The sequence below is a fragment of the Musca vetustissima genome, unplaced genomic scaffold (genome assembly GCF_032173495.1).
Source record: "Musca vetustissima isolate MV318-11 ecotype Yass unplaced genomic scaffold, APGP_CSIRO_Mvet_v1 utg2116, whole genome shotgun sequence".
Lineage (NCBI taxonomy): Eukaryota > Metazoa > Arthropoda > Insecta > Diptera > Muscidae > Musca > Musca vetustissima.
Genome location: NW_026882293.1, coordinates 281,426 through 307,935, shown reverse-complemented (window position 1 = coordinate 307,935; position 26,510 = coordinate 281,426). Strand labels below are relative to the sequence as shown.

Sequence of the window (26,510 nt, the reverse complement as noted above, 5' to 3'; positions counted from 1 at the left end):
TAGTTTGATAGACAAAGATGTATTTCTGGGAGACATTTTACGAAAACTTTCAAAACAATAGATTTTATGTGCACATGTGTGGCAAGTCCACTAGCAAATGTATGTTTTGGAAACTTCCATTTCTGTTATGAACACATATGCGTTCAAAAAAAAAAAACACCTCCGCAATTGTTTACAATGGAAAAATTAGAAATGCGTGCCTTCATTGTAAAAAATTGCGGATGCGTCTTTTTTGAACACCTGTTTCTATATGAAGGAGTTGCCAGATCGAAACAAAATTTAACATATGTTCATAACAGAGATGGAAGTTTCCAAAACACTTAACTTTTTTCTGGTTTCACATTTTTTTCTTCCGCTTAATATATTTGGCTATGTTCTGCAAGATTTTTTTCATAAAGTTTGAGTATTAGTATCGAGTGTCATAAATATAAATTCTTCGCTTCTAATCAACTTCCAATTTACGAAAAGACCCCTCAACACCAAAAATGGCATCAAAATTTATAGGATTTCCTGGCCTTAGCTTTTCGTCGGTACCATATTCTTTTTGTTCGGCCAAATATTCACGATATCTCATTAGCATATCTTCACCAATTGCGGCTATCTCTTCAATGCTGCCATTTTCACCGCCATACTCTTTGGGGAAATATTTTAGAGGGACTTGTTGGTAAACGGATTCCATGCTGGTGTGGACCATTATCTAAAAACATATTTAAATATATTTATTGAGGATTCTATAACTTATTATCCCTTACCTACCCTTTCCTTAACTTTCCCGGGCAATAAAGGTTTCATCATTCCAAAAATGGTTTCAAAAGCCGTACCAGTATTGAATAAATGTTGAGCGCGTGTTCGTATGGGCAATGCCTCTTCGGTATAATAAATAAGATGTTTCATTTTAGCCGGTTGAAATTGTAGAGCATGTTTGGTGGAAAATCCAGCAAAGTCTATTAAATGGACATAACCTCCAACGACAACATGATCATCTTCCAGGATGATTAAATCTTTGAATAGCAAATCTAGTTTCATAAGTTCATATAGCGATGCTAAATCGGGATTATAATGTCCAGGACGCATTAGAACCAGACGTGGTCCACCCTCACCCAAGGGTATAGGTAAATGGGCACCAAGACTGGAAATAATTTAGAATGCATATGATTATTAGAGGGTTTAATAAAGAGGAGTCGTTTATTTTGAAAGTGGCTTAAAGCCATTTTTTACGCCGCTACATCCTTGCATTCGGGAGATACAGTACCTTCTTTCCGAAAAATAAAAGTCCAATAACAACAAAAACAAATGCAATATCGACCAAAAAATCACTTTTAATTATTCTGTAGGTTCTTTTTTACAAGACTCAACATCAATTTAGAGAGTACGATTCGTACATTTTGAATAAAAAGCGATTTAAATATTTTGGACTGTATACACAATTTGGTACTGTACATATTTTTGCACTCATCTATGTATTGAAAAGCGTACAACTTGACCAAAAATTTTAATTTTTTTTAGTTTTTTCTTTTGATATGTGTCGCCCATAGTCAGCTCTTAATATATATAATCCAAAAAATATATATTTACTTGCCTCGTATTAAATATAAGCTCTAGAACATTTTGTTGGCTGTGGGCAACATTGGGCCATAAAGGGTTAAATATCTTAATATAAACAAAAGTGGAGTTCGTATTTTTTGAGTTGTTCTACTTACCACATTCTCAATATAGCTCTTGCTCTCTGTTCATCAACTAGGGATTCAAAAAGTTCCGGAAAATTAGTACGTATTGTATAGTAACTATCCAATTTCTTTTTAGCCTTTTCCAAACTATATTTCGAACCGCGTAAGAATGCAATTAAAAATTGATCATCCATACGTGATCGGATATGAGGTTGTTTCAATATCCATTCTCTAAACATTTGCAGATCTTCAGCAATTCTATTGGGATTCTCATTTAATTCTTCGATGGCCTTTTGTTGCAAGGCTGATGAAAGTGGTCGCAAATTCAATGTCATGGTTATAACTAATCGAACTGCAAATTGACTATCCTATACGACAAGTACTGACAATATTATGGTTTGGTATATAAACATTTTGTATTGTTCTAAATTGTTGTTAAATACAAAAATTGTCGAGCAGATTAGATTAGTTTATCAAAGGTCGCCACATAAATACTATACTGCAAGGTTGTTAGAAAATAAACACATGCAATTTTTTTGTGTTTTACCCAATTTTTGGGGACCCGACCTTTGATATCAGTGTATCACTGATTTGAAAAAAAAATAATTATATAGAGGTTAGTATTCAGTACTTTATGGGGTATTTTTTCAGGAGCGAGTGCTCTGGTCTCGAAGCAATCTAAATACATTTAAATTATCTATACTTTAAAACCGCTGTTCGTAGACAATATTCAGTTGGACCATCTAGATGTAGATTTTCAAGCAATGAATCCGGAAACATATTCCGAAATATATACAAAAGGACATGTGGCAGATTTTCATTTATTGAAGTAATTTCTCGTTATCGGTTTATTCGGGTTAGAGTCAAAAAGTCCTTTTTTAGATCCGATTAGAATACTGGTGATATTGTCTTAACATTTTACTCTCAATATTCGTATTGACTGGGCATGTGCAGTCACTAATGTTTCTGCAGCACTCTGAGACCGCCCATTGTGATCATCCATGAAAGTTATGGAGAGATCTGTAGGGGAGAAAAGGGGGAAAGAAAGGATAAGAAGCTAACAAGAAGTATTAGGAGAAAGGTGGGAATAGTTTCGATGGCTATAGAAATTGGATAGTAAACATATTACGTGCTAAGGTTGCACTTTCCCAACCACTTTAGGTTTTAAATTATGCTGTAGATTAAAGCAGGTTCCATAGTTGAAAAGAAGGTTAGAAACGGTCTGTAGGCCAGAACTGGACAGCGACACAGTTCTGGCCTACAGACGGCCAGAACTGTATCCTCGTCAGCACAGAGTCTGCAGTAATCAGTAACATCATGGTCCCATTTGCTGGTAAATACCCTGATATTGCAATTACCACTAAAGACTCCTGTCATTACTCAAATTTCAGGTTTGCTCAGGTTCAACAGTGAGTTTGTTCTCTTGGTTAACAAATTTGGCCAGATAGATCTTGACCCATTGCACCTAGGTTCGTTGTGCCAAAATTTATTGGCACTTTCGCCAAAGAACGCCTCAAAGTTCCGAAAAAGATGACAGGTTTGATTGAGCAATCGATTGCTAGATCTGTAGGTTGAGATCCTCGTGAATTTACTTAGAGATTTACATTTATTGAAGTAATTTCTCGTTACGTTTTTATTATGTATCGATTCGCAATGGTCTTAGTAGGTCTGATAACAATACTGGCGGCATCCTATTAAGTATGGCGCTGATATTCAGAAGGTCGTGTTAATTTACCTAGAGATTTGCATTTATTGAAGTAATTTCTCGGTCGTGTGAAGTAGGTCGTGTGAAGTATGTATTGAAGTAATTTCTCGTCATGTTTTTATTCGTAATCGATTTTTAATCGATTCCGAAGGTCTTATAACAATACTTTGAAATTGCACTGATATTTATTCTCACTTTTTTACCTGTATTCCGGTTCACAAATCATAATATATCTTTTATGGATACTAACCAGATTTTAATATTGAATTGTTGCGACAATTTATAAACCTTTTTTATATTTTATTTTCACACTTCATATTATTCTTAATCTTTAAGAAAATTTTTTTTCTAATCTACATTAAGTTTGCGGAAAGAACCCTCCATACCAAACAGATTATCAAAATCAATAGGTTTACCCGGTCTCAGGTGTTCATCGGTACCATATTTGGCATCCTCTTTAAAATATTCCTTGTATGCCTGGAATTTCTGTTCCCATTCGGCAATAATTTCGGGAATTGAACCATTTTCACCGCCATATTCTTTGGGCAAATATTTCTGAGGTATTTTTTCATAAAATTTATCCAAATTTGAACCATAGACGACCATCTGAAAAGTTATACCAAAAAAAGCAATACAAATATATATAATAAAACGTAAATATCTCAATTTCTGGTACACACCCTCTTAAGCTGCTTTTCCGACAACATAGGTTTGACCACATTAAATAGCGATTCAAATATCGAGGGTACATTAATAAAATTCGAGGATTTTGGTCGCAAAGGTATTGCTTCTTCCGAATAGACTGTCATTTTTTTCATTAAACTTGGTGTCATTTGGAAAAAATGTTGTTTATTCCAGTCTTTCAAATCGGCAATGTGAACGAAGCCGTTAACAATGGCATAATCATCTTCCCACATTAGGATTTCATTCCAGGCCTGGAAGACACGCATTATATCGGCAAAGTTGTATTTTTCCGGATCATAACAGCCATTGCGTACAAGCATTATGCGGGGGCCATCTTCATTAAGTGGTGTGGGTAAGGCAATGCCAATTCTGTAAAAAAATAATATAAATAAATTTCAAAATTTAGAATTTGAAAGTATCTCACCCCAATTTAATGATTTCTTGTATCTTTGGTTCATCGACATCCCGCAATGAAAACAATTCCGGAAATTTGGAACGTAACATATAATATTTGTCGATTTTGGATTTGGCCTTTTCCAAACTGTATTTACAGCCACGCAGAAACGCCACTAGAAATTGATCATCGGTACGTGCCCTCAAATGGGGTTGTTGCTGAATCCATGTCTTTAGAGCATCTATATCATCCTGCACTCGAGCAGGATCTTCGTGAAGTTCTTCAATTGCAACTTTTTGCAAACCGGGCGGTAATGGTCGCACCATTGTATAGGTCTTTTAACAAGTCGAATTTAGTTGATACTAAATTATGAAGAACCTAAACATAGTAAAGTGAACCCACAGCTTGCTATCAAATAATGGATATCAATTGATAGTGTATACGATTCGGTTGTTTCGTGGACTATAAAAACAAAAAAACTTTAAAGACATTTTATTGATAAGATTTGGTGAATTAAACAGAAAATAAACTAATGTTTGTTGCACGTTTTTATTGTAGTTGGTATGGGGAAAAGGTGGTGTATTTGGTTTAAGGGGATATATGATACATACCAAAGTGACCTTCAGAAGATACACCAATCCAAAAATGTGAATGTTTTGTAATAAAAATCTAATGTACATTTTGAGGACAATAGATAATCGGATGCATTGGGTATGGATAACGTCGCTTTTGACATGCATTTTAAAATATTGATTGAAGTAATTTCTCGCCACTGGTTTTGCTTTTACAGAATTTCTTATACTCCACACTTAGTAGAAAGTCAAAGAATGAAAAATATCTGTACTGAACATTTTGAGAACATCAATAGGTAATAGGATGCATTATGTATGGATACAGTTGCTTTTGTAATGAATATTAGAATATTTATTGAAGTAATTTTTCGCCACCGTTTTGGATTTTTTTACAGATGGATTCAAGATTGAAGAAGGTACAGGAGCTGGCGTCTACTGTGAAAGGTTAGACCTTGAGCTTACCTACAAGTTGGATAGCAACAGTAGTGTTTTCCAAGATGAAATCTTCGCGATTTGGAAGGCAGCAGAATTCATAAGAAGTCTGGATGCAGAGATCGTTGAACCGGTGGCTATATTTGTGTATAGTCAAGACGCTCTTAAAGCCATAAAATCCTGTATAACAAGTCTGATGTCATCGAGTGTTGAGCAGATTTGGAAACACTAACTCTCAACTATCGACTGTGCTGGACACAAGGTGGACGAACAGTGACAAAGGGAGGTTGACGTACGAATTTATTCGTGACGCAACGTTCGTAGTGGACCGGCCAGACTTTCGCTTCGGCTTAAGTACTGGTTTCTTACTGACGGGGCATGGCTCTCTCAATGCTTTTCTGCATAAAAGAGGCCTGTCCCAGACGGATTTATGTGGGTGCGGGATGACTGAGGACTGGAAGCATATACTGACGGAATGCTGTTATTATGATGACATTAGAGATTTAGCAAGTATGGGTATATCGAATGGAGGGGCGGTGTGGGATTTCAATAGGGCACTTGAAGACGATCGGACCTTTGGTCGTTTAAGTAGTTTTGCTCGTGAAGCAGTTAGGAGAAGAACAGTAGTTAGCGGAGGTGGTCCTCGTGCACAGCCCCCTTGTAGTTGGGTTGGTCGGTTGCACCGGGTGGTCGTGGGTACTTGCACCGGGTGGCGGTGCTGGTCTTGGTGCGGTGTTCGGCGGTTGTAGGTGGTGCACGTGCTGCCTGCTGTTGTCTGTGCATCGTGGGTGGTTCGTGGTTTCCACTTCATGTGCTTCACTCGTCCTATGGATGTAGTGTAGGCTGTCCGTGAGGGCAGTTTTGTTCATTGTTTGTGTTGTGATGTGCGATGCCGCGGTCCTTTGAGCCCTTTGTGCAGTCCGTGAGGACAGCATGTTAATTGTTTGTGATTTGTGTATTTGTCACTGCTTGTGGCCAGGTTTTTCCTGGCCACTTGCGGTTATCGTCGTTGCTTATTGTTGTTTTGGGATACCAGCCCGGACGAGCGTCAAACTGGGAGAGGCTTCGGTCTCGAGCCTGAGCGGAGCTTTTCCGTACCGCGGGTGTCAGGTGCCCCTAGATCTGTCGATCCAGCCTGACAGTTGGTGTGGCCCCCTGGGGAGCTTCGCGGGGGTAGTGGTTTCGACCCTCACCAAGGGGGAGAGTGTGCCTTCTGCATGCTCTCCAATTGGTACAGTACTTCGGTGCTGGTGCATTGGTGAGCGCTTTTCCGCCTGTGGCTCAGCCACTGTGAAGTTGGCCTATTGGCAGGTACTCACATAAAAACTCTTCAAGATCCTGTGCTGGACACTAGGACACTGACTTCATGGGTAATGAAAAACCAGACGAGGATCACAATTTACAGATCTAGCAATCGCTGACACAATCAAACCACCCATCTGCCATCGGAATTTTTAGACGTTCTTTGACGAAAAAGCCAATGAATTTTGATACAACGAACCTAGGTGTAATGTAATAATCTGTCAGCCAAAATAACAAATTCACTGTTGGGCCTGAGCAAAACGGAAATTAGAGTAATGACGGGAGCTATTACTGGACAGCATTAGAGCCTTTACGATTAAATGGGACCAATAATGTTACTGATTACTGCAGACTCTGTAATGGCGAGGATACGGAGACAATCGACCATCTTCTGCGTGGCTGTCCTGGAGATTGCATAGATTGTGGTCAATTAAATTTAGTGTTAAACTGATGTTTATAAAGACGTTTTTCGGAAAGTATACCATTCGATCCGATATCGATATTTTTTACATACACAGTTTTTAGTTTTTTTTTTTTACATACACAGTTGTAGGGTATTTCTATACCCACCTAAACACCTTCTGACACAGCAAATTTGTTCTTGCAAATCTTATCTCAAAATTTTAGTATTTGAAATTTGTGAAATATAATCGCACAATACCTTATCATCAATTGATATCCAACTTTATGTTTGATTGGCTACTAACTTTAGCGTCCATTAACTGTGGACGACTGTAGGTATACTTATTTAAAACATGTACGAATAGTCTTGCCACTCAAGAGCCAGGGGTCACAACAAAATTATATTAAAAACAAAAGAGAACGAATCATGGTGCGACCATTGACACCAGTTTTGCAAAAAATTGCCATTGATGAACTGCATGAAGATCCCGAGCGTGTTGCAGCAGATATTGAAGCTTTGAAGACATGGATTAGTCAACAGCCTCATTTAAGGGCACGTACCGATGATCAATTCCTTTTGGCATTTTTGCGTGGCTGCAAATTTAGTTTGGAAAAGGCCAAATCGAAAATTGATCGTTATTATATGCTGAGATCGAAGTTTCCCGAACTGTTTTCTTTGCGGGATGTCAAGAATCCACACATTGAGGAAATAATTAAATTGGGGTAAGATTTATTAGATTTTATTGAAGTAATTTCTCGTTAATTGTTTTAATTTTTTTATATTTACAGCATTGGCTTGGTACTGCCCACCCCATTAAATGAAACAGGACCAAGAATTTTATTGATACGCAATGGCTGCTATGACCCCTCGAAATATAACTTTGCCGATATTATGCGTGTTGCCCAGGCCTGTAATGAAATTCTAATGTGGGAAGATGATTATGCCATTGTTAATGGTTTTGTACACATTATGGATCTGAAGGGTTGGACCAAGGAGCATTTCTTTCAGGTTACACCAAGTTTAATGAAGAAAATGACTGTATATTCAGAGGAGGCTATGCCCTTGAGACCAAAGGCCTCACATGCCATTAATGCTCCATCGATATTTGAATCTGTTTTCAATATGCTAAAGCCAATGATGTCCAAGAAACAAGTGGATAGGGTAAGTTTGATTAATGGATGAATTAAGTTATAGGGATTTTATAATTTGATTCTTAATTTTTTCAGATGGTCATCTATGGTTCCAATATTGAAAAAATGTACGAAAAAATCCCCTTGAAATATTTACCCAAAGAATATGGTGGTGAAAATGGTTCTATACCGGAAATAATCGATACATGGCATAAGAAATTCTTGGAATATAGTGATTACTTTGCTGAGGATGCTAAATATGGTACCGATGAACAATTAAGACCCGGTAAACCTGTAGATTTTGATAATTTGTTTGGAATGGAGGGGTCATTTCGTAAATTGAATGTGGATTAAAATGAGTCCGCATAATTTAATATATCTTCATAGATAAGGGTAAAAAAAAATTATATAAAACGATGGCTTGAATAGTACTAATATTTGGAATATAGTAAACAATGGGTCTGTCCCCGTATTGCAAGAATATACTAATTTGTACTATTTTTTCCGATATCATAAAGGAAATAATGTTATCGTAGTAAAAAATTTTACATTCTTGCAGGTTCTGGAACAGACCAAATTTGGGAATATAGTAAAAAAACTTATTAGATGTGTTAATGTATCCAGGCAATATCGTAAATTAAATTAATGATATGATTGCGTTCTAAGAAATAATTTGTTATTTCTTTTTTTGGCGGAAAATAATACAAATATTATTATAATGTATGTCTGTTTGTATATGGCATAATCTTATCAATATTTTATAATATGTGTATAAACACATGTGTGCGTTTGTGCACGTTCTATAAAAAAACCTGTCAAAGTATAGCCCTGTTATCAAATTGTAATATTTTTAAAATCAGCAATTTTGTGGGGGTGGTACTGCCCCCATCGATAAACAACATCTTTTTTGTAAATTAGAAAATATTTGGCCATAACGAGGTGAGTGAACAGATGTGCATGCAAAACATTTGATATATACAAATTTGCCTATGCTGAAATCGGCTGAAAGAATACGAAGAGATAATCGATGTAGACGTAATGGAATACTATGTTCCATAAGGGTTTCCCTTGAAAAGAAAATGGAAGAAGGAATAAAAAGGTTACCGTACCCTGATCTGCCCAGGAGTGCAGATCCAACAGGATTAGTTTGAGAAGTACCGATGCGGGTGCAAATATTTATATAATATTAATATTTAAAAAAATATCATTGCAAAAAAAAAAAACAATAACGAAATTTCAAAAGTCGGACGGGTCGACTATATGATACCCTTCACCGTTTTGGATACATGCAAGAGATGCTAATATATACAATATCCTGTCGATAGAACAGACGTAGCATCTTTGGAGGACAATTGAAATGAAATCAGGCGAAACTAAATGTGTGATGTGTGAAATCTATGAAAAACTGCATGACAATCGGATTCTTTGGTGTACCATTTGCATGAAATCGAGACAAAACAATGTATCTGGAGCTATATGTAAATCTGGACATACTTGAGCAATCAGGGCGCATACCATTTGGTATGCTGCAGTACAGTGCGCTGTCCACAATTTTATCTCGTGTATATGGAACAGACATAGGCTCCTCGGTGCACCATTTACATAAGATCTAACAAAAATATATATGGGAGATATATCTAAATCTAAACCGATTTTCGCAACATTAATACACATCACTCTAAACTCAACTCTGCCAAATTTCGTGCGAATCGAATAAACGTAGGTCTTCGGTGCACCATTTACATAAAATCGGACGAAAATATATATGGGAACTATATCTAAATCTGATCCGATTTCAACAACACTTCATATACGTCTACTATCTGAACCTAACTCAATAAACTGGGCAAGATTTTGTCTCAGTCGGACAAATATTGGGAGTTTGGTTCACCATTAACATAGAATCGGACGAAACTATATATGCGAATTATCTAAATCTTAACCGTTTTCAAAAAAAAAAATGAACCGATTTCCACAAAACTTCGGATACATCAATACGGACCTATTTCAGTACGCTGCGCAAATTTTTGTTTGAATCGGACAAATACTGGGTGTTTAGTGCATAATTTACAAAAAATCGGGCAAAGATATATATGGGAGCTTTATCTAAATCTCAAGCGATTTCCACAAAACTTCAAATACATCAAACCGGACATAATTCAGTATGATATGTACAATTTTGTATCGATTGTGCATTGAAAGTTTGGTGCACAATTTACCAAACATCGGACGAAACTATATATGGCAGCTATATATAAATCTGGACCAATTAAAAAAAATACTTCACGGACATTAAACTGTGCAAAATTTTGTTTGAATCGAACAAATATTGTGAGTTTGGTGAACCATTTACCAAAAATCGGACGATAAACGTCGTGTACATCAATATGGACCTAATTCAGTACGCTGTACAAAGTTTTGTACGAATCGGACAAATATTGGGAGTTTGGTGCACCATTTACCTTAAATCGGACGAAACTATATATTGGAGCTATATGTAAATCAGAACCGATTTTCTCTAATTTAAATAGGGTTCGTCCTTGGACCACATAAGTTACCTGTGCAAAATTTCATCCAAATCGGACGATAAATGCGACCTGTACCTGTTCACAAAAATACATGGACGGACGGACAGACGGACATGCATAAATCGACTCAGAAAGAGATTCTATTCATATTCTCAAAAGGAACCATTGGTCTATCTCCATTCGAATAAATAAATAAAAATAAAATAATACCCTGTACCGCAGTGTGGTGAAGGTTATAAAAATAGAAACCAACCATATATTTACCATACAATTTGCTCTTCGAATATTGTTGGCTCAATCATGTTTTTTCTTTGCGTGTATTTTTGTATAAATCTGTATGAAATTTTTAAAAATTAGCATATTGGATTGAATACTTTGTAAATTTTTCATTTTTAATTGAGTGTACGAATGGGGATTTTGCATACTATATGTCCCGCTTAATTTTGAATATTTTTCTCCATTATAGAGCCCCGATCTTTTTAACAAATTTTGAATGTCCACGTTATGGTGGAGGCAACATAGAGTTTTTACTGGTTTACTTTCAGAAATTGAGTGACTCTTAACCTTTAGCATGAACCTTGTCTTACCTCAAAATTTATTTTCAATATTTATACTCATAATGCCCAAATTTATGTTATCCACTAATCAAAAATAAAACCACGCTATTATACGTGTGTATTTATTACAAATAGTCCAATATGGCAACACTTGGCAAATTCATGTGCTCTCCCAAAATAAAAAGCTTTTGTTCAATTCTGCAGCAGCTGACACGACACTGATGCCAATACAGAACGACATAGTGTTGATACTATGGCATTGGTCATGTTTTTGTACTACGTCGTTAAGTAACTGCTTATCATTATATATATATAATCCGGATATATATAATCCGGATCTTTTTATTTAACTTTTTGGTCTGAAAACTTGTAAAAATACTAAAATATCTTCCATGGCGTAATATCCCCATTTCCTTCATTTCTGCTAATAAATGTACATTTTTTTGTACCCACTATCCCCATGTCCCATCACTGGCACTATAAAATGAAAAGCTTTTTTCGCATGCTATTATCATCAATCGTTCGATTTGTTTTGTTGTGTGCGAATAGTTGTTTTCAACAACGACGTTTCGCGATTTTGTTTTACCGGCCGGTCAGTCATTCGTCTGTTGCGTGTGCACTGCTTTGTTCTACGAAGAGGTTTCGCGGATTATTTGAATAGAGAAAATGCTGCGCCTATTAAAAACAACAAATTTACTAAAAAATTCGGGAAGAATTTTATCGGCAAATTTGCCTAGCTTGGGTGCTAAGGCAAATTATGCTGCTATGCCAGAGCCGAATACAAATCCGGATATTCTTTATACTGGGGTATGTATTGAAAAATAATAAATAAAAACCAGATGGAATATTTTAATATAAAAAAGTGAATTTTTCTTGTTGTTGTTGTAGTGTCGTAAGTTCAGTAAAAAAAAGAAAAGCAAAAACAGATAACAGCTGCTTTCGAGAGGTTGATAGCCGATAGGGATGAGCAAAAATTGCAAAAGTACGAAATAGAACAATTTTTGGTCAAACAGGTAACTGTTTGTGAAATTCGAAGGTGGATAGATCGGACATTTTTATTATGTGTAATATAGAAAACATAACTGTATGTTTTTAACTGTTTTAGTACAGGAATTGGCTTAACTCTAGTTTAGTAAAAACGATCAGATTTTTCTGAAATTTTTTCCAGAGGTAGGTATTTTTACCCTAATTATGGGGATATCTTTTTTTCTTGGGGGACGTACCCGGTTACCCGGTTATTTGACCCGGAAGTTCGGGTACGGGTACCCGGTTATATCCGGTTCTACGGATCCGGTTAATATAATATGGGTATCATTTTAAAGGTTATAAAAATACCTTTCCATTGAGTGGTAATATGACAGAATTTTCTTGTTTTTGTAGGGTTCTAAGGCCCATATATTTTGATCCACAACAGATACAGCCATATATAGCACCATTTTGGAAAGGGCAAATTGTGGTCCATTCGATTATGGGTTAGAGATGTACTATAATGGACCCAAGTTCGACTTTTAGGGAGTTTTTCAAAAAAATCGGGGTCCAAAACCCAGTTTTTTGACTATATCTCCAAAATGGTTGAGATAACCCTATCATATTACCACTCAATGGAAAGGTATTTTTATAACCTTTAAAATGATATTATATTAACCGGATCCGTAAAACCGGATATAACCGGGTACCCGTACCCGAACTTCCGGGTCAAATAACCGGGTACGTCCCCCAAGAAAAAAAGATATCCCCATAATTAGGGTAAAAATACCTACCTCTGGAAAAAATTTCAAAAAAATTTGATCGTTTTTACTAAACTAGAGTTGTTCCCAGGAATTCCGACCATTTTCTTTGTGTATGCCTTTAATAGGTTAAGTGGAGCTCAAGGTCCAGCAGCGATTTTAAGAAAAGTTGTTCATTATTAGTAAATCTGGAGACGTGATTAAAACCATATAATTTTTTTCTTACCTAAGTTCCGTTGGAACCTATGCATGTAAATTTGAAGTGGATGAGTTCCCGATTATGAAAACTTTAAAAGTTCGTAAACTTTGTATGTCCTCAATGTCGCCGGAGATCATTGCCTTCCTGCAAATGGCAATATATGCTCGAGTCAAAGGATTGTCGAAAATACCCATTCTGATGCACAGCCTAATTGACATCCAAGCTGTAGCTTCTAAAACCTAGAGAAATTTCCCAAGCAATGAATTCATCAGCATTATGAATGCAAACATTGAACCTTGTGAACAAGTGAAGAATACCGAACGTAATGGGTAAAGAGAGTATCAAAATTTAGCTTTACGCCTAGGGGATTAAAAAATTACAAAATGGCGCTGTGTTAAGTTTTCGAAGGACATAACAGCTTGCGGGCCTACTTATACAAAATTGTATGCGAGGGAAACAACTGGTGTAGAGCGTGTGGAGAAGGCAACGAAACGTTAGAACATTTCCTGAGCCACTTCCCAGCCTTCTTAAGTTTTCGAATCCAATTCTTCGAAATGACACCTTTCCTAAAATAAGGGGATGTGAATCGAAAAAAACTCAAGGACTTCAGTAACGAAACAGAATTCCTGGATGTTTAGGATAATCAAATACCAAGATGACTTCTTCCTTTTCTAGAACACACAACAGTCCACATTGATCCATCCATATTGATGTTTCTAATTAAGATAATATTTAACTCGCCTCCATATAAGGGTCGGCCCTTTTAGATGTTGTAATGGTTATTTCCGATTGGGTAGGAAACTTTTATTCAAAAAATGGTAAATATAGGTCCAACTTTTGGTATAAACCTTTTTATTTTCTATTTATCAATTTCCAAAATGTTCCATTAATTTCCAAAATGTTCCATTTTTTGTGTGCATCTGTACCAATTAAAGTACAATTGTAATAAAAATTACCAAACCTATTCATCTGGAGGGATTGTATAATTGGCGTGTGTGTGGAACAAAATTAATAATAGGACAGGAATTCAAGTTGAATCCCAATCATGATTGGGAATTATTTTATGTGAATATATGGGTGTGTGTGTTTTTGTTTGATCCCCCTGCTACATATTCCCGAATGGTAGCAGCGCAACTGTTGTTTATATTTCGTTCCTTAACCTTGAATAAAGCTATCTTTTATGTATCTTTATGTTTGTCATGACGTATTGTTAAATACATTGTTGTCTTCTGCTGTGTTGTTGTTTTTGTTAAACAATTCCCAATTTTCTATGCAAATAATTGAGAACAATTCAAAGTAAATACGTTTTGAATACAAATCTATAACATATGCCAAAGAAAAACGGGAAACTTGTTGTTTTTAGTTGGGAGAAAATATTTTCATAATTCTAGGAAGGCTAGATTAATGTTTTATTATTGAAAATTTAATTTAGCTGGACTGAATTATTTTTTAAAGGAAAACCAATTCTATTGGACTGCATTAGAACTTATTTTAGCCACGCTGCACTACAATTTTCTTATAGAGAACCCAATTCATCCGGGCAGAATAACATGTATCCCATTGAAAATACAATTTAGCAAGGTGGAATTACAGTTTTTCAGTATTAAACCCAATTCAGCTGGGCTGAATTAAAGTTATACTATAGAAAACCCCAACTTAACTGTGCTGAATTAATTTTTTCTATAGAAATAACAATTCAGCGGGACAGAATTAAAATATTTTTGAAGAAATCTCTATTCAAACGGACATAAATTCAAGTTTTCCTATAGAAAAACCAATTCAGCCGGGCTGAATTAACGGTTTCGAACGGAAAAACCAATTCAGCTAAGCTGAAATTATATTTTCGTAAGGAAAATCCAATTCAGCCGGGCTGAATTAATAATAAGTTTTCCTATAGAAAAACCAATTCAGCCGGGACGATTTGAATTTTTCGTACGGAAAACCCAATTCAGCCGGGCTGAATTAATGGTTTCGAACGGAAAACCCAATTCAGCTGGGCTGAAATTATATTTTCGTAAGGAAAATCCAATTCAGCCGGGCTGAATTAATATTTTCGTAAGGAAAATCCTATTCAGCCGTGCTGAATTAATATTTTCGTACGGAAAATCTAATTCATCCGAGCTGAATTAATGTTTTCGAACGGGAAACCCAATTCAGCCAGGCTGAATTCATGTTTTTGTATGCAAAATGCAATTCAGCCAGGCTGAATTCAATTTTTCCTTTGGAAAACTAAATGCATCTGGATTTAATAAAAGTTTTTGTAAAGAAGAGCTGAATCATCTTTGACGAATTCTCGGAAATTGAAGTTTTTTTATAATCTAAACAATCTTTTGTTTGCTTATATCAGATTCCCCTACCCTCTTATCAATAAAAACTGTTATTGATAATAATTTGCAAATATTGTTCATGAACAACAAGTGTGCAGCAGTTTAAACGATTATCAGAAAAAAATATTTGAGTATACAAAATGCGCTTGTTTACTCTATAATATGCAAACTTAACAAAACAAATGACGGAACCACAATGATGAGAGTGTTGAAAATTTTAATGAAAAGTGCGGGCAGCTAATTATTTTTATTATTTTATTTATTCTTTCCCCTTTTATTTATTTGTTTATATTAGCTCTTCATAAACAATGAATGGCACAAAAGTAAATCGGGCAAGACATTCGAAACAATCAATCCCTCCACTGAGAAGAGCATTGCTGAGATACAATGTGCCGGCAAGGAAGATGTCAATTTGGCCGTTCAAGCAGCCCGTAATGCATTTAAGTAAGTTTGTCCACAAACCATAATGAAGTCAATATTTTAATCGATGTGTTTACCTTTCAGATTGGGCTCACCCTGGCGCCGCATGGATGCCTCACAACGTGGTGTGCTAATCAATCGTTTGGCTGATCTATTGGAACGTGATATTGTCTATTTGGCCGTAAGTCTTTTTAAAGATATTTTTCTTTAGAATTAGTTTTAAATTAATTTCCTTCTATTCTTAGAGTTTGGAAACTCTGGATAATGGCAAACCCTTTGCCATGTCCTACAACGTCGACTTGCCAATGGCAATTAAAAATCTACGTTACTTTGCTGGTTGGGCGGATAAAAACCATGGCAAAACCATACCCATGGACGGTGATTTCTTCGCCTACACCCGTCACGAACCTGTTGGTGTTTGCGCTCAAATCATCCCCTGGAATTTCCCCATCTTAATGATGGCCTGGAAATTAGGTCCCGCTTTGGCTACCGGCAACACCATTGTCCTGAAACCAGCCGAACAAACCAGTTTGACAGCTCTTTATATTGCCCAATTGGTGAAAGAGGCTGGTTTCCCGGAGGGTGTTGTTAATGTTTTGCCTGGTTTTGGTGATACCGGTGCCGCTTTGGCCAATCACACCGATGTCGATAAGGTGGCCTTTACCGGCTCCACTGAGGTGGGTAAATTGATCCAACAAGCCTCGGGTAATACCAATTTGAAACGTGTCACCTTGGAATTGGGTGGCAAGAGTCCCAACATTGTTTTGGCTGACTCCGATATGAGTTATGCTGTGGAGACCTCCCATTTCGGATTATTCTTTAACATGGGTCAATGTTGTTGTGCTGGTTCACGTACCTTTGTTGAGGATAAAATCTATGATGAATTTGTCGAACGCAGTGCTGAACGTGCCAAGAAACGTACCGTGGGCAATCCCTTCGATTTGAATGTTGAACAGGGACCCCAAGTCAATGAGGAACAAATGCAAAAGATTTTGGGTCTCATTGATACGGGCAAAAAACAAGGTGCCAAATTGGTTGCTGGTGGTAATCGTCCCCAAGGTTTGCCCGGCTACTTTGTTGAGCCCACTGTCTTTGCAGATGTCAAGGATGATATGACCATTGCCCGTGAAGAAATCTTTGGCCCCGTTCAACAAATTATCCGTTTCAAGAAACTCGATGAAGTTATTGAGAGAGCCAATAACTCGGATTATGGTTTGGCAGCTGCTGTCTTCACCAAGGACATTGATAAGGCTAACTATATTGTGCAAGGTCTACGTGCTGGCACAGTTTGGGTCAATACCTACAATGCCTTGTGTGCCCAGGTGCCTTTCGGTGGCTATAAAATGTCTGGCCATGGTCGTGAAAATGGTGAATATGCTCTGCAAAACTACACTGAAGTTAAGAGTGTTATTGTTAAGTTGGCCCAAAAGAATTCATAAGAAGTTTATTATCTCAACAACATAATTTGTAAAGTATATACATACATATTTTTTGTAATAATATAAAAAAGAAGATAATTGTTTGTTAGTAGGTATGTTTGAAGAAAGAAATATAAAGTTTTTTACACATTAATCCACATTGAGTTTTCGAAAAGTACCCCCCGTACCCAGGTCAGCATCAAATTTAAAAGCTTCACCCAATCGTAAATGTTCATCGGTACCATAATTGGCGTTCTCTTTGAAATATTGCCGATATTCATCCCAAACCTTGGCATATTCTCGACACAATTCTTCTAAACAACCATTTTTACCACCATAATCCGTTGGCATATATTCCAGAGGTATGTGTTTTGACCACTCCGAGCCACATAATATAAACTAAAACAAATAGAAATGTAATGAAAAAAATTTTACAGTATTATTTTCAATTTACTTACCCTTTTTCGAAATTTCTCCGACATATGTGGCAGCAAGAGATTCAAAAATTGTTGGGCATATTTGGAAAGATTTATAAAACAAAAAGTTTTTACTCGAACCGGAAATGCTTTCTCATAATAAATTGCATTCTGTTTGGCCATATTTATGGTAAACGGTAGCAAATGACTAGCTGTGGCTTCGGCAAAATCTATAACAAGTATTACACCGTATATGCAGGCATAGGGATCATTCATTAGCATCATTTCCACACTACCATCACAATATTGAAAGAAGTGTTGGGGTGCAAATACTGTTGGATCTGCTTTAAAACGTGACATGATAATGCGTGGACCATGACCATTTAGAGGTGATGGCAAGGGAATGAAGAAGCTGGAAAATAAAGTAAGTACCTTAGTGGCTCTCGAAGTGTAAATTTTTAAAGAATATTTTTTCAATAATTAATGGCTCCCTATGCGTAGATTTTTAAAGAATTTTTTTTTTCAATAATTAATGGCTCCCTAAGTGTGGATTTTTTAAGGATGTTTTTACCACAATTAATAGCTCCCTGAGCGTGGATTTTCAAATTATGTTTTTGCAGAATTAATAGTTCCCTAAGCGTGGATTTTCAAAGAATATTTTTACCAGAATTAATGGCACTTATGGCATGGATTCTAGGCCTGCATTTTTACAAAGACCAACGTGTCTAATTTTCGTCTTTGAAAAATGTTCTCCTACTTCTTTCCTTTCTTTTTTTCAAAGTTGATATCCATTTTAATATTTGCACTTTGACTTACCCAGTATTGTGTAATTTCCGAAATAGCGGATCATCCACATCGGTCATATTAAAATATTCCGGATATTTTGTTTTCATCGAATAGAATATGTCAATTTTCTTTTTCGCCTTTTCCAGACTATATTTGCAGCCACGAAGAAATTGCACCAAAAACTGATCATTCATGCGAGCCTTCAAATGTGGCTGCTGTTTAATCCATTGCTTGAAGGCGAATAAATCTTCTGGTATCCTTTCGGGAACTTCTCCCAATTCGTTAATGGCAACTTTTTGTAATTCCTCTGGAAGAGGTTTTATTTCACACTTGTTTTGTGGCTCCATGTTTAAATGCAACTGAATCGATATACGAAATAATTATGATAGCGATGTTTAGTAATTAGTTCTATCGATTTGAGTGGTATATTTTTTAATTACTATTTTAATTATTCAATAAAATCAAGTATGAAATAATTGTGTTAATTGGTATTTTAATGGAAAATATAGGCGAATGAATGCCTATTGGAGTTCGGTCAAATTATGTTACATGTCATATATTAAGGTTATGTTGGAATACAAAATAATTTATGTTTTTTTAAATATGAAATCTCTAGTGTTTAGAACATCTTTTTGGTCCCGTAGTTAGAAAACCGGTATTTATTATTTAAAAGAGAAAAATCGTAATCGAATAATGGAATATTCTTGCTGGTTGTAGAACAGAACAATTGTAATTATCCTGATTGAACTAGTTTAATATATCAAAGTTTTAGATAATGTTGTTTTCATCTAAACAATCGCTAATTAATATTTCTATTTGGTAAATGAACCTTTATAATTATTTGTTTTGAATTACTAATGTTCTGATCAGGCAAAACAATTTTGTATTATATAATTGGGATTGAGGCTAACTAAATTATGAACAGTCGTTCAAAATATTAAACCACAAAAACCCTTTACAATTTTTAAAAAGTTTGTTTAGGCAATTTTTATAAAAAAAAAATACCTGCATATTTTTTTATAAAAATGACCAAAAATTGGAAGCAATGGAATTCAAAGGACTCTTCGTTTTTTTATTTTTTTCTGATTCTTAAAAGTTGTACTTTAACGTTTGTTTTGTTTACAATGGGTTAATAAGTTAAATTACTTATTAACAAAACAAACACTTATAAACATGTGCTAATTTTTAATTGCTAATTGGGCGTTAATGCTAAATACAACTTATGTTTGAATTAGACAAGCTCGTCTGGTTAATGATAAATGTTTGAACATTTATAAGATGATGGGCACATTCAACTTGTAAATCTTTTTGTAATAACTAGAAAAAAATTCCCCTATCATTCATAAATTCTATTTTTGAGGTCTTGAATCGACGCTGGGTTATTGGCGTAGAAGGAAGATCTCAGACGTTGTGAAGTCATAGGATGTCGATGACCAATTTTGATCCACTCTTGGTGAGATTTTTTCCGTTTCGTAGTTGTCCATTAGTTGTATTTTTACAAGTTCCCTCGATATTGTGGGGTTCCATTGTCCAGGACCTAAGTTGTATACCCGTTGCACTAACAGTTTAGGATGATACTAAAATTTTTGAAAAAAATCTGGAACAATTAAACTATTAAGTCGGACGGGGCCGACTATATGATACCCTTCACCACTTTGGATACATTCAAGAGATGCTAACATGTACAATATCCTGTAGATAGAACAGACATATAATCTTTAGAGCACCATTGAAATGGAATCGGGCGAAGCTAAGATATTTGAACCCCAAAAATAGGATGAAATTATATATGGGAGCTATATATAAATCTGAAGCGAATTTCAAAAAAATCGTATACTTCAATATGGACCTAATTTAGTACACTGTAGAAAATTTTGTTTCATTCGGACAAACATTGAGTGTTTGGTGCACCATTTAGGTAAAATCAATTCAATGCTCTGTGCAAAATTTTGTCTCAATCGGACCAACATTGAGAGTTTGGTGCACAATTTACATAAATCCGGACGAAACTGATATGGGAGCTGTATCTAAATCTGAACCGATTTTCTCGAATTTCAATAGGGTTCGTCCTTGGGCCAAATAAGTGACATGTACCAAATTTCATTCAAATCGGTTCATAAATGCGACCTGTACTTTGTTCACAAAAATACATGGACGGACGGACGGTTGGATGAAATTTGGCACAGTTCACTTATTTGGCCCAAGGACGAACCCTATTGAAATTGGGAAAACTCGGTTCAGATTTAGATATAGCTCCCATATATATTTTCGTCCGATTTAAGGTAAATGGTGCACCAATGTCCCTATATATCGTTCGATTTGCACGAAATTTGGCATAACGTACTGAATTGAGCTTAGAGTGATGTCTGCCAAGTTTCGTGAAAATCGGTCCAGATTTAGATATAGCTCCCATATATATTTTCGTCCGATTTTATGTAAATGATCCACCAAAGTCCCTAAATATCTTTCGATTTGCACGAAATTTGGCATAACATACTGAATTGAGCTTAGAGTGATGTCTGCCAAGTTTCGTGAAAATCGGTCCAGATTTAGATATAACTCTCATATATAGTTTCGTCCGATTTTATGTAAATGGTGCACCAAAGTCCCTATATATATTTCGATTAGCCCGAAACTTGACATAACGTACTGAATTGAGCCTAGAGTGATGACTACTAAATTTCGTGAAAATCGGTCCAGATTTAGATATAGCTCCCATATATATTTTCGTTCGATTTTATCTAAATGGTGCACCAAAGTCCCTAAATATCTTTCGATTTGCACGAAATTTGGCATAACGTACTGAATTGAGCTTAGAGTGATGTCTGCCAAATTTCGTGAAAATCGGTCCAGATTTAGATATAGCTCCCATATATATTTTCGTCCGATTTTATGTAAATGGTGCACCAAAGTCCCTAAATATCTTTCGATTTGCACGAAATTTGGCATAACGTACTGAATTGAGCTTAGAGTGATGTCTGCCAAGTTTCGTGAAAATCGGTCCAGATTTAGATATAGCTCCCATGTATAGTTTCGTCCGATTTTATGTAAATGGTGCACCAAAGTCCCTATATATCTTTCGATTTGCACAAAATTTGGCATAACATACTGAATTGAGCCTAGAGTGATGTCTGCCAAGTTTCGTGAAAATCGGTCCAGATTTAGATATAGTTTCGTCCGATTTTCACATTTCGATAAATATCACATATTTTAGTTCATCCAATTTCATGTTAATTGTTCTGTTTAATATACCTATAGTGGTGAAGGGTATAATATAGTCGGCCCCGTCCGACTTTACTACTTTCCTTACTGGTTTTTTGTTGGTGCTAAACGACTTTAAAACGTGCTAAATCTAGTACTAAAAGTGCTAAATTGGCAACATTGATTGTAATTGTGGATCAAACCACTATTTTATAAGGTCCAATGACCTCTGTGTACCATAAACCGTACCAAACAGTCACATGGGGAGAATGGTCGGATTTCTCAAAAGTACCACATGGGTTATGGGAGTCCGCATACAGCCATTTTGCTTGTTGGTAAAAATGAGCTTTGGAAGTCGTGACGGTTTTTCGAAGGAAATACATATAATTTTCCAGCAGGACCAAATCCGCAATGACACGACGTTGTTGATGCTCGGTGTCTTATGACGAATGAGAACAGAATCTAAACTTTACGTATCGTACAAAATTTAACAATAATTGACTAAATAATCGTCAACATTTATAGAAATCGTTGAAATGGCTACACTGGTGTATCATGAACAGTATGCGCCTAAAAGTATGCTTTAATGTTCAGTCGTGCAAGAAAAAACATAAAACGTACTACACATTTGATATCTAAATCAAGGAATGGACACCATAGTATGTAGATATATTAATTATACCCTCCACCACAAGGTACAACACCTCGAAATATTTAACTGAGACCCCATTATATTCTTGATCGAAATTCTATGTCGAATTATGTATGTCCGTCTTTCTGTTGAAACGACGTTAGAGCTGTATTTATCTTGTTTATTATTCTAATAATTCTATATATAAAAATATATAACAATTTATTTTTTACTATTTTAAATTTCTAATCCACCATCAATTTTCGAAATGATCCTTCAATTCCAAATAGCTGTGTATAATCGGTAGATTTTGATTCCCGCAAACTTTCATCGACACCATATTTTTTGTTTTCAATAAAATATTCACGATTTTCCTGAAAGACTTCCCATTGCAGTTTATTGATTTCATCAAAGGAACTATTTTCACCACCCAGATCGCGGGGTAGATATTTCAGGGGTATATGTTCGTAAAGAGATTCCAAATTACTGCCGTGGATAAAGAGCTGCAAAGGGAAAGATAAACAATTAGATTTGAGCTTCAAGGAGGTACTGTGATAATAAAGAATTTAGAAAGCACGAAACATTTTTGGAAGACCCCCATTAAAGAATATGTATTTCTTCGCAATGTATTTATAAGGATCTGGGGATTTTTTCGGGATTTAAAAACTTTTAGCTGCATCTTTTCAACCAATGTCATGACAATTTTTGGAATTCGGGATTATTGAAGGTTGAAGAACATCTCTGCAGAATATTTTCAATATAGGTCTGTAAAGTATGGGTATGATGAACCCGAAGGGGCGGTTAATTGGCAGAACAGCGCCATTTTAGGTAAGGAATGTTTCAATATAGGTCCTTGTCTTGTCCATTTTTTATACACATTAAGTTCTCGGTCCATTTTCGGTATTTTGTAGGACTTGGACTCATTCTCCCACCGAAGTGGCGAATTCTGGGCTCTTGCTGCATTATACATGAATCCTGACCGAATTTAGGTATTTTGAATGTCCACCTCATGGTGGAGGGTATGAAAAGTTTGCTCCGACTGAACGTAACCACATCTTATAATATTTATTTATAGAATTTTAACTCACCCTCTGCTGTTGCTTCACTGGCATCAGCGATTTTATCATATTCAGTAGTCTGTCAACTGTGGGCGAGGTATTAATTATATGAATAGCCCTCTGTCGCAGATGTAGGGCATCCTCAGCAAATATAAATATTTTCCTAACAATATTTGGTGTCAATTGCAGAATATGCGAAGCCGTATAGCTGGACATATCCAAAATCTGAATATAGCCATTTACCACACAATAATCATCAAAACGCATATTTAACTCCTGGAATGAATTCGCAATGGCCATAACATCGGTAAAGGTATATTTATCGGTGGGATAATTACCCGGGCGGAAATATTGAATGCGGGGACCATTCTCATTTAAGGGTGTGGGTAAATGTAAACCAATGCTATAAGAAAATAAACAAATATATTTATATAAATATTTCATTTAAATATTGTTGGACCTACCCCATTTTATAGAGTTCAATAACTCGCGGATCATCTATATTTTGTATTGTATAAAATTCGGGGTATTTGCTTTTCAGAGTATAATATTTATCTAGTTTATTTTTGGCCTTTTCCAAACTATATTTACAACCACGCAGGAAGCTTATGAGAAATTGATCATCTGTACGGGCTTTCAGGTGCCGCTGTCGTTCAATCCATTGACGAAAATCTCGTAAATCTTGATCAATTCTTTCTGGCACTTCGTTAAGTTCTTCGCAGGCAATTTTTTGCAGCGCCTCTGGTAGGGGTCGTATATTTGACATGTTTACCAAGTTTTTATTATTTTTTATTCGAATGCGGAACTGTGGAGCAGGTTTTCTGTAGCTGTAAACAAATGTAATAGTGAAATTAAATATTAGATAATTCTGACATAGTAAATGTCCATAGACTTCGTAATGATGTGTCAAGATTAGATAAGAAAATAGTTTTCTTTTCTTTTTTGATTTGTTTATTAAAAAATAATGACTCGGTGGACTGAGACAGTGTTTCAAAACAATTGAGGTGTTATTTATTGATTTTTGATGAATCATTTATTTAAGTCTCTTGAAGATCTCTTTCCAAGAACATCTTGAATGTCACTTCACATTTTCCATTAAATTCAAGGTAGGGTTTAAAGCATGCTGTCATAAATTTTGTAACTGTTATGTTATAGATGTATTTTTACAATTAAATTTAATTGTTTAGGTACTTAATGAATAGTAGACCACCTTTGAGTTCGGACCAGTGTTGAGTCCGTTTGAAGCCCTTCTGGAGGTTCTCAGATTTGTCCAACCGCGTTCGCTGCAAAGGAAATGCAGATATTTTTGTTTTCTATTTTACAACAAATTCCAGAATCCATTTCAATATTTTGACTTATTTTAGTTCAGTATATGCGTATGTAAAGGGGAGATCAGTGGTAAATTTCGTGCAAATCGAAGGATATATGGGACCTTGGTGTACCATTTACCTAAAATCGGACAAACATATATATGGGAGCTATATGTAAATCTGCGAAACTATATACCGGAGCTATATCTTAATCTGAACCGTTTTTTTCAATTTCTATAAGGTTTGTCTATATATTGAGGGTACCTTAGCTAAGAAGATATGCATTGACATTGAAGGAGCCTTCAACAATGTCAGAACTAATACGCTTTTACAATCCTTAGATAATTCTCAAGTTGACCGGGCAATCATAGACAATCATTCATTACATAACAATCAGAGACAACGTAGGTCACCGCTCCTGTGGGTAACTACCATAACCGATGAAGGATTTGAACCAGTCTATTATACAGATCGCCTACAAAAATAAGTCAGTATGAAGAGCCCATCTTCCAAAACAAAACGATAGCCATATAAAACAAAGTTAAGAATCTGAGAGTAATTGTAGAAAAGAAACATAAATGGAAAGACAATATACAGCAAATGACTGACAAGGCCCATTGATGCTGGTCTTTCTGTAGAAGAGCCGTAAGCTCTAAATGGGGTTTCAATCCGAAGATGATGCACTGGATCAATTCTAACAGATGCCGCCTGGTAAATGTTGCTCTCGACTAGGAGGAAAATCTGGACTGGGACTTTTTATCGAAGAATCGGGTAGCGAAATCTCTTCGTCTTACAGATTACAGCACGATCCTACAGGCGGAGTTTCAAGCTATAACCAGTGTTCGCAAAAAAACGGTACACTATCGTAGTGTACCGTACCAGGAACACAAACACTAAAAAAATTTTAGCGTTAGTGTTCCGGTACACAAACATTAAAAAATATTTTAGTGTTACTGTTCCGGAGCACAACGAAATTCGTAGTGTACCGTTGTCGGAGCACTAAAAATCGTAGTGTACCGCGGTCGGAGCACTAAAAATCGTAGTGTACCGCGGTCGGAACACTAAAAAATCGTAGTGTACCGCGGTCGGAACACTAAAAAATTGTAGCGTACCGCGGTCGGAACACTAAAAATCGTAGTGTTCCATTTGGCGGAACACTAAAAATCGTAGTGATCCACTTGGCGGAACACTTAAAATTATAGTGTTCCATTTGTCGGAAAACAAAATGATGCATTTATCTTTTATTTTTGTATGAATAAAATTTATATTTTTATTGCTTTTCAATATATTTAATAAATACAATATCTTTTTATACCCTACACAACTATGTTGTCAGGGTATTATAGCTTTGTGCAGCCCCAAAAGTTTGTAACGCCGCGAAATATTGGTCCTAGACCCACCTTTAAGTATACCGATCGTCATATCTCGACTAGCTGAGTCGATCTAGACATGTGTGTCCGTCCGTCCGTCTGTCCATTATAATTTGTAAACACGATACAGGCCACAGTTATGGACCAATCTTCACGAAATTTTGCACGTAGGTTGGGTTCTAGCCAATGAAGACCCCTATTGTTTTTGGGAAAGATCGGTTAATATTTAGGGGATGAAATGGACCAAATACTAAATTTTTGTCGGTTTTTTTG

General features: G+C 35.9%; 6 protein-coding genes across 6 annotated transcripts; 2 read left to right on the top strand and 4 right to left on the bottom strand.

Moving 5' to 3' along the window:
* Positions 1-442: 442 nt before the first annotated feature.
* Positions 443-2,002, bottom strand: LOC133328587 (alpha-tocopherol transfer protein-like). Its single transcript, XM_061537144.1, has 3 exons — positions 1,701-2,002; positions 757-1,129; positions 443-697 (listed from the first exon to the last, which is right to left on the bottom strand). Exons 1-3 carry the CDS (start codon positions 2,000-2,002, stop codon positions 443-445), a joined length of 930 nt encoding a protein of 309 aa, XP_061393128.1.
* Positions 2,003-3,720: 1,718 nt separating this feature from the next.
* LOC133328586 (alpha-tocopherol transfer protein-like) lies at positions 3,721-4,776 on the bottom strand. Its single transcript, XM_061537143.1, has 3 exons — positions 4,481-4,776; positions 4,254-4,425; positions 3,721-3,978 (listed from the first exon to the last, which is right to left on the bottom strand). The coding sequence occupies exons 1-3, from the start codon at positions 4,774-4,776 to the stop codon at positions 3,721-3,723; spliced, it is 726 nt and encodes a 241-aa protein (XP_061393127.1).
* Positions 4,777-7,585: 2,809 nt separating this feature from the next.
* On the top strand, positions 7,586-8,643 carry LOC133328584 (alpha-tocopherol transfer protein-like). Its single transcript, XM_061537141.1, has 3 exons — positions 7,586-7,881; positions 7,948-8,320; positions 8,386-8,643. Exons 1-3 carry the CDS (start codon positions 7,586-7,588, stop codon positions 8,641-8,643), a joined length of 927 nt encoding a protein of 308 aa, XP_061393125.1.
* Positions 8,644-12,036: 3,393 nt separating this feature from the next.
* LOC133328598 (aldehyde dehydrogenase, mitochondrial-like) lies at positions 12,037-17,494 on the top strand. Its single transcript, XM_061537155.1, has 4 exons — positions 12,037-12,181; positions 15,923-16,071; positions 16,132-16,228; positions 16,293-17,494. Exons 1-4 carry the CDS (start codon positions 12,041-12,043, stop codon positions 17,484-17,486), a joined length of 1,581 nt encoding a protein of 526 aa, XP_061393139.1. The 5' UTR covers positions 12,037-12,040; the 3' UTR covers positions 17,487-17,494.
* Positions 17,495-17,615: 121 nt separating this feature from the next.
* Positions 17,616-19,014, bottom strand: LOC133328583 (retinol-binding protein pinta-like). The gene is made up of 3 exons (XM_061537140.1): positions 18,698-19,014; positions 17,924-18,293; positions 17,616-17,864 (listed from the first exon to the last, which is right to left on the bottom strand). Exons 1-3 carry the CDS (start codon positions 19,012-19,014, stop codon positions 17,616-17,618), a joined length of 936 nt encoding a protein of 311 aa, XP_061393124.1.
* A 3,730-nt stretch (positions 19,015-22,744) lies between these two features.
* On the bottom strand, positions 22,745-24,323 carry LOC133328582 (clavesin-2-like). The gene is made up of 3 exons (XM_061537139.1): positions 24,022-24,323; positions 23,588-23,960; positions 22,745-23,002 (listed from the first exon to the last, which is right to left on the bottom strand). The coding sequence occupies exons 1-3, from the start codon at positions 24,321-24,323 to the stop codon at positions 22,745-22,747; spliced, it is 933 nt and encodes a 310-aa protein (XP_061393123.1).
* Between the last annotated feature and the right edge of the window lie 2,187 nt (positions 24,324-26,510).